This window comes from Hyperolius riggenbachi, chromosome 2 (assembly GCF_040937935.1).
Source record: "Hyperolius riggenbachi isolate aHypRig1 chromosome 2, aHypRig1.pri, whole genome shotgun sequence".
Lineage (NCBI taxonomy): Eukaryota > Metazoa > Chordata > Amphibia > Anura > Hyperoliidae > Hyperolius > Hyperolius riggenbachi.
Window position 1 is genome coordinate 295,296,898 of NC_090647.1, and position 13,954 is coordinate 295,310,851.

Sequence of the window (13,954 nt, forward strand, 5' to 3'; positions counted from 1 at the left end):
ACTGTAAATAATGTTTTAGAGCAAAGTTGAAATGCAGGGTTATATTCCGCTTTAAGTTTTCTCTACTTTTTGGTAGTCTTTTAGTTGCAGAGTGCTGAAAGTTCTTTTAAAAAGTTGAAAAATTTTCTCCTATGAGAAAAAGTTAATTTCATATGGGGCCGTGTGTTTATAGGTGTAGCTAAGAGACCTTTTATTTTGGAGAAATTGACTTTTTTTCTTTTGCACTGATGACAATGGTAGATGGGGCCTGCCTGAAGGATTTCTGTACTTCAGATTAAATCATTATAGACTTAGTGAGGGCCCACAGTTTATATATTTTATGTTTTCTCACCTGGACTATTTTTGCTTGAAGCACCAACAGGATAAAAAACAATAAAAGAACTTTAAAACCCATCTTGGTAATAGAGGAGGTAGTGGTGAACTTAACTCCTCCAAGCAGAACATACGACTGTGGATTTTCAGTCAAAACAATTTTATTGGATACTCCAAATAAAGTGCAACACATTTCGCGGGGTACAAACCCGCTTCACCAGGCAATAACAGATAGGAGCAAACAGCATCTGCCAGTATCAATGCTGAGGCGCCTACCTGTTATTGCCTGGTGAGGCGGGTTTGTACCTTGCGAAACGTGTTACACTTTATTTGGAGTATCCAATAAAATTGTTTTGACTGAAAATCCACAGTCGTATGTTATGCTTGGAGGAGGTAAGTCCACCACTACCTCCTCTATTACCAAGATGGTTTTTTAAGTTTTAGGGCTCGTTTCCACTATCGCGAATCTGCATGCGTCCAACGCATGCAGATCCGCACATGTAATACAAGTGGATGGGCCTGTTTCCACTGTAGCGTTGTTGAGGTGCGTTTTTTTCAGCGTGAAAAAAACGCACAAAAGAGCCAACGATTTCGCCTGCGTCGGGAATCCGTGCGAATCGCCGCTAATGTATTTAATAGTAAAAACGCATGCGTTTGTTACATGCGTTTTTACCCGCGATTTCGCGTGCGATTTCGCACCTTTTTCAATTTTATTTAGCCCTGGCAGTGTCATGGTTAATTTCGCATGGCACCCTGCCATGCGAAATCGCATGCGAAATCGCGGGTAAAAACGCATGTGGAAACGCATCCGCATGCGTTTTTACAAGCGTCGGAATGCGGCCGAAAACGCGTCGCAACAGTGGAAACAAGCCCTTAGTGTTTTTTTATCCTGTTGGCGCCTCTATTATCCTATTATTTACATCAAGTTCACCCTTGGTGGAGGGTTGTACCCTTCCTTCTTCTACTACAGAGAGCGACTTTTTAATCCTAAGTGGGGTCAGGACAATTGATAACTTTGGTTTGTGAGTATTAAATTAATATAATTACTCTTCCAATTATACATTATCAGTACATACTACACTATATTGGGCTCTTGGTGTCCTCTCTTTTTCTTATTTCTGCTTGAAATTAAAAAAATAAATAAAAGGTACTTACCTTGGCAGGGGAAAGCCTCTGCATCTTGATGAGGCTTTCTTCAGCCTCCTCTGCAGCCCCGATTCAGCACTAGCATCCCCAAAGAAAGGGGAAAAACAGCTCCAGTACCCAGTGTGTGCAGACAAATCATTGGTTTCCCGATCGGGCTCTGGCGGAAGTAGCAGAGTCCGATCGGGTTCATTCTACTGAGCAGACGGCTTGCATCTGCCCAGTAGATCAGACTATCGGGCTTTGCTATTTCTGCTGGAACCTATTGGAAAGCCGCTATTGCGTCTCTTCGCACCACTGGCAAACCCTTGTCGGTATATCTTCTGGGGTCCTAGCACTGGAGCCCCACTGGTGAGGAGGATATGAAAGCCTCTTTAGGATCCTGCGGCTTCCCACTCCCGAGGCAAGTATTCCCTAGGGGCACATTTTTCCCACCTTTAGGGACACTTTGAGCTTGTTCACCTTGACACATTGTTCGCCTTGACACTATTTAGACCTGATCCCTATTGTTCCCGGTGTTCAGATTAACTTTATACAAATGTTAATGTGTAATAATTGCTTCCGTCATAGTAAAGTGTAGTGCTGGACATAGCATACCCCTTTATTACCCTGGTAGACCACATATAATAAGAAGCACTCTGTTGTTTCACTTACTCTGCTCCTTCTAGTCTAGTACATGGGTTTATTAACTTGTAGATCTTTGAACAGAAGGAGGTACACCAAATGGCATGAACTTGCATTCAATTTAGTAGCACATCTGCACACTACGTTTCGAGACAGGCCCTTCATCAAGTGTCATACACAACCACCATTCTTAACTTATTCCTTTGCAACAGGAAGTACTATTGACCACTCCTCCCCACTAAAGGTGGAGTTGCATGGTAACCTTTCATATGTAGTTTTATTTATAATTACAATTGGAAAACTAAATTAAATTACATCTCTAACACAGGGAATTACCTATGGTCTACACTGCGATGACTTGTGATAGTCCCGTGATTTCTGTTTGTACTATCTATCAGCATCACTGCCGTTTTTTGTTTTACTTCCTCCTGAAAGATAACTCATCAGACGAAACATTATAAGTCATTTTTCGCATACGTTTTCTCCTAAGAGATAATTTTCGCCTTCTGTTCAAAATAACGTATCAGCACTCTACTTTAATAAGTACCAAAAAGTAGGTGAAAAGTACTGTCAAAATTATTCTGAGTATTTTCTTGCTTGCTGGTGGCTTAACCACTTGAGGACCACAGTCTTTTCGCCCCTTAACCCCCTTGGCGGTATGAAAAATACCGCCAGGGGGAAGCGCAGCAGTTTTTTTTTTATTTATTTTTTTAATCATGTAGCGAGCCGCGCGCCGCACCGGATAGCGGCGATCGGGCGCACGGCGGCGGCGATCGGGGTGCTGGCGCAGCTAGCAAAGTGCTAGCTGCGTCCAGCAAAAAAAAAATTACGTAAATCGGCCCAGCAGGGCCTGAGCGGCACCCTCCGGCGGCTTACCCCGTGTCACACACGGGGTTACCGCCAAGGAGGTTAAAGTGGACCCAAATTCAAAATACAAGATTTCAGAAATAAAATCTATTTTCTAAATTATATTAATAAATAGCAGTTTTTTTTCAGCTGCATGATGACAAATATAAAATATTTTACATTTATTGGAGGAACCCCTCCCTTCCTTTCAAATTGCCGGGATTTTTCCGGCAAACTGGTGGAGTAGATGGTGTCCGGCAATGGAGGAATTGCTAATGGCTGCCCCCAGTATAATCCTTGTTATGAAAAGAGAAGGGTGAAAAGCATGCACTGAAATGCTCATAGGTTTGAAGGAGTGTTTATTTATCTTTGTATGTGTCAGAGTGGAGCAACTAAATTTTTTTTATTAAAAAAATGTTTGGTTTGGGTCCGCTTTAAGGACCAGAGCCTTTTTTTTCCATTCAGATCACTGCAGCTTTCACAGTTTATTGCTCGGTCATACAACCTACCACCTAAATGAATTTTACCTCCTTTTCTTGTCACTAATGCAGCTTTCTTTTGGTGCTATTTGATTACTGCTGCGAGTTTTACTTTTTAGTATATTCATCAAAAAAGACATGAATTTTGTCAAAAAAATGACTTTTTTAACTTTCTGTGCTGACATTTTTCAAATAAAGTTAAATTTCCTATACATTTGAGCGCGAAAGTTAGTCTGCTACATGTCTTTGATTAAAAAAAAACATTGTGTATGTATATTGGATTGGGTAAAAGTTATAGCTTTTACAAACTATGGTGCCAAAAGTGAATTTTCCCATTTTGAAGCATCTTTGCCTTTTCTAACCACCTGTCATGTTTCATGAGGTGCTAAAATTCCAGGATAGTATAAATACCCCCCAAATGACCCCATTTTGGAAAGAAGACATCCCAAAGTATTCAGTGAGAGGCATGGTGAGTTCATAGATTTTATTTTTTGTCACAAGTTAGCGGAAAATGACACTATGTGACAAAAAAAAAAAAAAAGTTTCCATTTCTTCTAACTTGCGACAAAAAAAAAAATAACATTTGCCACGGACTCACTATGCTCCTCTCTGAATACCTTGAAGTGTCTACTTTCCAAAATGGGGTCATTTGTGGGGTGTGTTCACTGTCCTGGCATTTTGGGGGGTGCCTAATTGTAAGCACCCCCTGTAAAGCCTAAAAATGCTCATTGGACTTTGGGCCCCTTAGCGCAGTTAGGTTGCAAAAAAGTGCCACACATGTGGTATTGCCGTACTCAGGAGTAGTAGTATAATGTGTTTTGGGGTGTATTTGTACACATACCCATGCTGGGTTGTAGAAATATCTCCGTAAATGACAATTTTTTATTTTTTTTACACACAATTGTCTATTTACAGAGATATTTCTCCCACTCAGCATGGGTATGTGTAAAAATACACCCCAAAACACATTATACTACTTCTCCTGAGTACGGCGACACCACGTGTGGCACTTTTTTGCACCCTAACTGCGCTAAGGGGCCCAAAGTCCAATGAGTACCTTTAGGATTTCACAGGTCATTTTGCGACATTTGGTTTCAAGACTACTCACGGTTTAGGGCCCCTAAAATTCCAGGGCAGTATAGGAACCCCACAAATGACCCCATTTTAGAAAGAAGACACCCAAAGGTATTCTGTTAGGAGTATGGTGAGTTCATAGATTTTTTTTTTTGTCACAAGTTAGCGGAAAATGACACTTTGTGGAAAAAATACAAATCAATTTCCGCTAACTTGTGACAAAAAATAAAATCTTCTATGAACTCATCATACACCTAACAGAATACCTTGGAGTGTCTTCTTTCTAAATTGGGGTCACTTGTGGGGTTCCTATACTGCACTGGCATTTTAGGGGCCCTAAACCGCAAGGAGTAGTCTGGAAACCAAATGCCGCAAAATGACCCTTGAAATCCTAAAGGTACTCATTGGACTTTGGGCCCCTTAGCGCAGTTAGGGTGCAAAAAAGTGTCACATGTGGTATCGCCGTACTCAGGAGAAGTAGTATAATGTGTTTTGTGGTGTATTTTTACATATAACCATGCTGGGTGGGAGATATATCTCTGTAAATGACAAATTTTTGATTTTTTTTAACCACTTGAGGACCCACCCTTTACCCCCTCCTTAAGGACCAGCGCTGTTTTAGCTGATCTGTGCTGGGTGGGCTGTGCAGCCATTAGCACAGATCAGGCTGCAGGCAGAGTGACCAGATCGCCCCCCTTTTTTCCCCACTAGGGGGATGATGTGCTGGGGGGGTCTGATCGCTCCTGCCTGCACCTCAAAGCCCCCCTCCGCGGCGAAATTCCCTCCCTTCCCCAGAGATCGGAGGCTGCACAGGAACGTATCTGTCCTGTGCAGCCTCTAACAGGCTCCTGCCTGTCATGTGACAGCGATCCCCGGCCGCTGATTGGCCGGGGATCGCTGATCTGGTACAACGCTGCTACTGTTAGCAGCGTTGTACGGATGTAAACAAAGCGGATTATTTCCGCTTGTGTTTACATTTAGCCTGCGAGCCGCGATCGGCGGCCCGCAGGCTATTCACGGAGCCCCCGAGCGGCTGCTTCCTGATTAATTAGCTTGCAGCCGGCGACGCAGAACTGCGTCGCTGGTCCTGCAGCTGCCACTTTGCTGACGCGCGGTATGAGTGCGTGGTCGGGAAGTGGTTAAACACATTTGTCCATTTACAGAGAGATTTCTCCCACCCAGCATTGGTATGTGTAAAAATACACCACAAAACACATTATACTACTTCTCCTGAGTACGGCGATACCACATGTGTGACACTTTTTTGCAGCCTAGGTGCACTAAGGGGCCCAACGTCCTATTCACAGGTCATTTTGAGGCATTTGTTTTCTAGACTGCTCCTCACGGTTTAGGGCCCCTAAAATGCCAGGGCAGTATAGGAACCCCACAAGTGACCCCATTTTAGAAAGAAGACACCCCAAGGTATTCCATTAGGTGTATGGTGAGTTCATAGAAGATTTTATTTTTTTTGTCACAAGTTAGTGAAAAATGACACTTTGTGAAAAAAACAATAAAAATCAATTTCCGCTAACTGTTGACAAAAAATAAAATCTTCTATGAACTCGTCATACACCTAACAGAATACCTTGGGGAGTCTTCTTTCTAAAATGGGGTCACTTGTGGGGTTCCTATACTGCCCTGGCATTTGACGGGCCCAAAACCGTGAGTAGTCTGGAAACCAAATTTCTCAAAATGACTGTTCAGGGGTATAAGCATCTGCAAATTTTGATGACAGGTGGTCTATGAGGGGGCAAATTTTGTGGAACCGGTCATAAGCAGGGTGGCCTCTTAGATGACAGGTTGTATTGGGCCTGATCTGATGGATAGGAGTGCTAGGGGGGTTACAGGAGGTGATTGATTGGTGTCTCAGGGGGTGGTTAGAGGGGAAAATAGATGCAATCAATGCACTGTGGAGGTGATCGGAAAGGGGGTCTGGGGGGGGTCTGAGGGTTTGGCCGAGTGATCAAGAGCCCACACGGGGCAAATTAGGGCCTGATCTGATGGGTAGGTGTGCTAGGGGGTGACAGGTGGTGACAGGAGGTGATTGATGGGTGTCTCAAGGTGTGATTAGAGGGGGGAAATGCAAGCAATGCACTGGCGAGGTGATCAGGGCTGGGGTCTGAGGGCGTTCTGAGGGTGTGGGCGGGTGATTGGGTGCCCTAGGGGCAGATAGGGGTCTAATCTGATGGGTATCAGTGACAGGGGCTGATTGATGGGTGATCAGTGGGTGATTAGATGGCAGAACAGATGTAAAAAATGCACTTTGGAGGTGATCTGAGGGTAGGTCTGGGGCAATCTGATGGTGTGGGTGGGTGATCAGGTTGCCCGCAAGGGGCAGGCTAGGGGCTGATTGATTGGGTGGCAGTGACAGGGGGTGATTGATGGGCGGCAGTGACAGGGGGTGATTGATGGGTGGCAGTGACAGGGGGTGATTGATGGGTGGCAGTGACAGGGGGTGATTGATGGGTGGCAGTGACAGGGGGTGATTGATGGGTGGCAGTGACAGGGGGTGATTGACAGGTGATCAGTGGGTTATTACAGGGAAGAACAGATGTAAATAATGCACTGGCGAATTGATAAGGGGGGGGTCTGAGGGCAATCTGAGCGTGTGGGAGGGTGATTGGGTGCCCGCAAGGGGCAGATTAGGGTCTAATCTGATGGGTAACAGTGATAGGGGGTGATTGATGGGTAATTAGTGGGTGTTTTAAAATAGAGAACAGATGTAAACACTGCACTTGGGAGGTGATCAGATGTCTGATCTGCGGGCGATCTATTGGTGTGGGTGGGTGATCAGATTGCCTGCAAGGGGCAGGTTAGGGGCTGATTGATGGGTGGCAGTGACAAGGGGTGATTGACAGGTGATCAGTGGGTTATTACAGGGGGGATAGAGACATACTGTACATGGGGGGGGGGAGTCTGGGGAGAATCTGAGGGGTGGGGGGGTGATCAGGAAGGAGCAGGGGGCAGTTTGGGGTTAAAAAAAAAATAGCGTTGACAGAAAGTGACAGGGAGTGATTGATGGGTGATGAGGGGAGTGATTGGGTGCTAACAGTGGTCTGGGGGGTGGGGGTCTGAGGGGTGCTGTGGGCAATCAGGCGGCAGGGGGGCGGAAATCAGTGTGCTTGGGTGCAGACTAGGGTGGCTGCAGCCTGCCCTGGTGGTCCCTCGGACACTGGGACCACCAGGGCAGGAGACAGCCTGTATAATAGGCTTTGTATACATTACAAAGCCTATTATACATACGTGCAGCGGTGATCCAGGTGCTAGTAACCCGCCGGCGCTTCCGAACAGCCGGCGGGTTACAGCGCGAGGGGGCGGAGCCAGTCACCGGCAGCTGATCGCGTCACGAATGACGCGATCGCCGCATAACCACGCCTGCCGCCGCCGATGGGCGTATTGCGGTCGTTTAGGCCCAGTCGTTGCCACCGCCCATCAGCTGGGGGCGGTCGGCAAGTGGTTAAAAGGCATTTTATTGATAAGATCTGAAATATCACCTAGGAGAAAACTTAGAAGAAAAGTGAATTGGATCAGGCCCAAAGTGTTCATTCAGGCATCTTGGGGGAGTCCAGAATTTCCCTTTGTAATAGAAGCCTATCACAGTATGCTCATCTTTTCAACTTCTCTTTCTTTTCTAATACCATCCACCTAACCTAAGCTGCCAAATGGCCTACAGCTTTAAAAAGTCTGGCTACCAGAAAGTCCCTAAAGGCAGTACCCGTCATGAGTCCCTTTATGTAATTCTTATGCTCTTGTATCCGTGATTTCACTTTCCTGTTGTTTTTACCCACATACATCATTTACATCGTAGATGACAAAGATAATGGCACTTGATTGGAATTCTCTCTCTGGTATAAGGGTGTGGGCATATATCCTTTTTGACGTGGTACTTGGACCAAGATCCTTCTTGCCTACATGTTCCCCCACAATGCCAACTTGCGTGTAACAAACACTGCAAGTTCTTGAGAATAAATGTTCTCTTGGTCACCCTGCAGACAATCTTAACATCTTTAGACTGGTTGTCTAACTGTAAAATGTGCAAGATTCTTTTAGACATTCATCTATCCCTGCTTTGGAATATTAAAGAGATCCTGTTTAGTTGATCTACCTGATCTCTGATGGTTAGGAGACTGGAATGTTTATAGTTCTGCTTCAGAAATTTGACTAATTTTGGTGCAAAGTGTATTGAGTTAAATATAATTGTACGTGGTTTTGCATTCTTAAATGCTTTACTTTACAGAAAACTTTGCTAATTAGGAAATCTCAAACAACTAATATATATTCACAGGAGAAGACGGTCTTCAGCTTCTGTGTCTGGAAGCAGCAGCTCCTCTTCCTCATCACATTCACCCCCTCCTCCAAAGAAGCAGCCTAAAAGAATGTCTTCTAGCCCACCGCGCAAGCCTCGTCGTTCTACCCCATCTGCAAGTCCACCACGAAGGCGATATAGACAGTCTCCTCCACCAAGCCCACCTCCAAAAAGGCGTTCTCCTTCCCCACAGTCCTCTCGGCCTAGAAAAATTCATGGATCAATTTCCCCTTCTCGGTTTCAAGGTATCTGAGTTTTATTTATTTTTATTTTTTTTTTCCTTACTATCAACTCTCATTTACAGGTAACCCGATATGAGAGGATCATGAAGGCTGCCATCTTCATTTTCTAGAAAACAATGCAAATTGCCCAACTTTGGTACTGATGCTCTGCCTCTAGTACTGTAATGCTAGGTACACACCATACAATTTTCTGTTAGATTCTTCTGTTAGATTTACCTACAACATGGAAAAAAGTTATCTGGCAGGTAAATCTAAGAGAAAATCTAACAGAAAATTGTATGGTGTGTACCTAGCATATGTCACTGGTCCAAATTGAGCATGTAGATACTTGGACTCTGGTCTGACTCCACTGGCTGCATGCTTGTTGCAGGTGTGGGCTCAAAAACCGCTAAAGCCAACAGCTGGGAATAACAGGCAACTGGCATTGTTTATAAGGAAATGAATATGGCAGACTGTATTCCTCTCTGTTCACAATGTTTCACTGATGTCCTAGTATTTTCGGGAATGTTATATCAGCTCAAGGATGTATCTTCTCTTACAGCAGCTTCGGTATGCAGAGTACGTTCTGTTTTAAAGACAGAGCCTTTCATGTAAAGTTCTGTCTTAATGCTGCCAGGATCGGTGGGTCTTAGATGGGTCTTATGCTGGATACACACGTTGCGTTTCCGTGTGCGACGCGGCCGTCGATACGCGTCGATTCGATTATTTCCGACATGTCCGATTCAAGCTTCGATGGATCATTAGGTCGATTTGCCATACTTTACATGGCATTCGACCTAAAAATCATCGAAGTTCGTTCGGAAATGTTCGGAAATAATCGAATCGACGCGTATCGACGGCCGCGTCGCACGCGGAAACGCAACGTGTGTATCCAGCATTAGATGCTTGGCAGTATTTCATTAGAGAGGTGACACCCTCTTCAGAAAAGCCACTGTGGATTTTTTTTTTTTTAAATTGCTGAAACCCTGGGCACCCCCACCTGCATTAACGCTGCCTGCCTCAGCTTAAAGTGGACACAAATTAAAAATACAAGATTTCAGAAATAAAATCTATTTTCTAAATTATAATAGCCTTTTTTCAGCTGCATGATGACAAATATAAAATATTTTACATTTATTGGAGGAACCACTCCCTTCCTTTCATATTGCCAGGACAGAATTCGGCAGACTGGTGGAGGAGATAAAAACAAAACACAGGCTGCTACTGATGTCACAGGGGAGGTGATCTCAGCTTGTGTGAGATTTCACATAGACGACGCCACTGTGAGGGAGGGTAGCTGATGACAAACACATCCATGATCTAAAACCTCCTACTAAGCTCAGAAGTAATGGCTGCCACCTGTACAACCCTAGTTATGAAAATAGAGGGTGAAAAGCATGCGCTGAAATGTTCTTAGGCTTGACGGAGTGTTTATTTATCTTTGTATGGGTCAGAGTGGTGCAAATAAATATTCTGAATTAAAAAAACGTTTGGTTTGGGTCCGCTTTAACAGCTGTGTCCTAATCAGTGGCTGCCAAGCTGGAGGCAGGCTGCGGTAACGAGGGTGGGGGTGGCCACAGCGTGTCGAAAGACTTTGGAAATTGACTACAGCTATCCTGCCGCTGGAGGTGATGGAGCTTTGCCTGTTTCATGAAGCACAGACGAGCAGGTAAGTTGTTAACCCTGAGACCGCGAAACTGCAGCATTAAGGACAGAGCCTTACATGACAGGCTCTGTCTTTTACACTAGAAGTACTCTTTACATTTATCTTTCACACTGATCCCATATCATGCAACCAGATACATTTTGTTAAAAAAAGTATGCCTTATTAACCACTTCACACCATGCATTGACAGGTTAAAATCAACATGTGCACACATACTCTCCCACGGTGCACATGCATTTTGGCCGAATGGACATTTATTAAACAACCTATTTGCACTAATATGTGCACAAATAGAATGTTTATAAATGTCCATTTTCCATGAAGTGGTTAAAGAAAAACTTCAGTGTGGGCTTTTTCAGTTTTTTAAAATGGTATCTTTAAAGGAATCAGGGAAAAAATAAAAAAATCAGCTTTACTCACCTGGGGCTTTCTCCAGCCTTTTGCAGCCGACTTTCCCACGCTGACCTTCGCCGCCGGCACGGTGCAGAGGTTAACCTCGAGGTTGTCCTTACAGTAGTTCTGCGCCTGCACAGTGCGCCGCGGATGACGTGGCCGTGATTGACAGCTGCACTTCACGCAGGCACAGAAAGGACGACCTTGGGGTCCTCCTCTGCACCGTGTGGGGAGCCCAGGACGGCGGCGGAGCGCCTCAGCGTGGGACAGTCTGCTGCAAGGGGCTGGCGAAAGCCCCAGGTGAGTAAAACTGATTTTGTTTTATTTTTTCCCTGATGATTCCTTTAAAGGAACAATATCTATCAACATGTTTTTTTTTTTTCAATTGAGGTAGGAAATGTTTGGGAAGTGCTGCTAAGTACTGGTGTATACATTTGAATCCTTATCTCTTAGTTTACTGTGATCTACTTCCTTTCACATTTTTCTGATGGTATTCTGCTGTAATCCAGACAGGAGAATGAGCCATGAGAGGAGGGGGAATGACCTTACAGTGTATCGGTTAACCCTGTGTGCAGAGAGCTCAGTTAGAGACAGGCAGAGCTTTCTCTCACAGAGAGCAGAGGAACTGTATCTTATGTGCAACATAAACATTTGTAATTGTATGTGTGAAACCTGATGGGCTTTTTTCATATAACTCCGCTTCAATATTATACTGTTCTTAGCATGTCAGACTGCAGAGATTCACCCATGCAAATGACATTCCAAACGTAGCTAAAATGTACTCGCAATGAATTACAGCTTTTGCCTCTGATATTTAACATGTATTAAAGGGACTCCGAGCAGTGCAGAAACTATGGAAAGATGCACATCATTTTAAAGCTCTCTTTCTCTCATCATACTCCAGGACAGCTCCCCTGAGATTACCATTGAGTCCCTCCCCTATGGAAACAAATGCAAATTAATTCAATTAATCGATCCGCCCTTGGTCTCGCCCTATATAGCCAGTCCCCTCCTTCCCATCATCAGTTCTTCATTTGTTTCCACTCACCCATGGACTAGTGCAGTAGTTTATTATTTTATACACTGTAGGGGAGCGTGCTATAGCACCTATGGTGGAGATAGGGCTTTTTTTTCCCCATGAGGGAGCAGTCTATGCTTGTGTGGGCAGGACGGATGGAGGTGTTGGAACGCCTGGGGAGGCAGAAAAACACTACCTGTCGGCGCTGAAAGCTCTGGAGGAGAGCCGGAGGTGTCCTCTCTCATGGCCGCCTGTTTAAAAGCTAGGTGCGGCGTCTTCCTGGCCGAGGCTGGAGGTCACGTAGGCGCGTTCCGGAATCCGGAAGGGAAAGCGGAATGACACGCGCGGAAGCTCCGCCCACCGCAGTACGAGTGGTGGTTCAGCCGGAAGGGTTTCTTTGACCTCGGGAGGCGGGGCTGAGAGCGGAGATCAGCTTTTAAGCTGCGGAGTACACGTGGACGCTGACACGCTGTCTGTGCGGACATGGAACAAGCGGAGGCCACCGCAGACAGCAGAGTACCAGCTGCGGATGAGACAACTCAGCAGACTCAGGTACAAGACAGCTCTGATCCCTGCACAGGTTACAAGAAATGGTTTGGCAGGGTGGAACTGACAGAGATTGTTTGTGTTTTTTTCTCTTACAGAAGCATGCAAAGTCAGCTCAGAAAACAAACAAGTGCTCTAAATGTGGAGATGTTTTACCACCTACTTGTTCTAGATCCTCATGTGACAAGTGTAGGCATAAGGGGGATTCTAGCACAGATACTAATGTGGTAATGATAGATTTAATGAGGTCAATGAAGAGAGAATTGACAACCACATTTGCAGCCTTCAGAGCTGCTTTCCCCACGCAGCCACAGCCCCAGCCTCAGGTGCAGGTACAGCCCCAGGCCCTCCCCCCACCCCAGGCAGTAGTGGTCAGCACTGATTCAGTACCAATACAGGGTCGGACACAGGCTGAGGAGCAACCACTGGTACAGGGTCCGCAGCAGCCGTCACAGGTGTTGCCTACGGTTTTTGGACTTGTTGAGCCTGACTCTCCCAATGAATCTTTGGAGGAGGGTTCGGGGGAATCGTTTGAGGATGGGGAGGCTAGAGATGCAGAGGGCCAGACAGCCTCCACATCTAAAATGGCCAGGTATCTGTTTAGTGTGGAGGATACAGCAGAGCTTTTAAAGGCTGTATACGAGTCCGAGAATATCCAGGACTCTACTCCAGCCACATCGGTTCAGGATGATATTTACAGGGGACTGGAGGAAACTGGTACCAGAACGTTTCCGGTGCACAAATCTATTAAAAGTGTGATATCAGCTCAGTGGAAGCAGCCTGAAAAAAGATTATTCATACCAAAGTCGTTTAAGAGAAGGTTTCCCTTTAAGCAGGAGGATCAGGATGTATGGGGAAAGTGCCCTAAATTAGATGCACCATTAGCCCAGTACTCTAAATCAGCAGACTTATCCTTTGAGGACGCAGGCAGTTTAAAGGATCCAATGGATCGTAAAGCAGAAATTCTTCTGAAAAGGGCATGGCAGGCAGCGGCCTTTGGGTTTAAACCCGCCATTGCAGCCATCTGCCTGACGCGCAATTTGGAAAAGTGGATGCGGGGGTTAAAGGCACACTTAGTGGCAGGTACCCCACATGAAAAGATCTTGGAATCCCTACCAGTCATGTCCAGGACAGTAGCTTTTTTGGCCGACGGGGCCACTGAATCTTTAAGGTCCACAGCCAAATCAACTGCTCTCATAAACTCAGCTAGGCGCGCAGTGTGGTTGAACACGTGGGAGGGCGATGTATCCTCCAAACATCGGTTATGCGCTATGGAGTTTGAGGGGCAGTTATTGTTTGGCATGGACTTAACTGACATACTTGAGA

The 13,954-nt window shown here is 45.3% G+C and overlaps 1 protein-coding gene across 12 annotated transcripts in view; it reads left to right on the top strand.

Moving 5' to 3' along the window:
• SRRM1 (serine and arginine repetitive matrix 1) overlaps positions 1-13,954 on the top strand; it is an 87,936-nt gene that overhangs the window by 44,795 nt on the left and 29,187 nt on the right. For all 12 annotated transcript variants that reach the window (XM_068268962.1, XM_068268970.1, XM_068268972.1 and 9 more), the window contains one exon: positions 8,764-9,029. In XM_068268962.1, the coding sequence (XP_068125063.1) occupies positions 8,764-9,029 (266 nt within the window). The remainder of the gene's footprint in view (positions 1-8,763; positions 9,030-13,954) is intronic.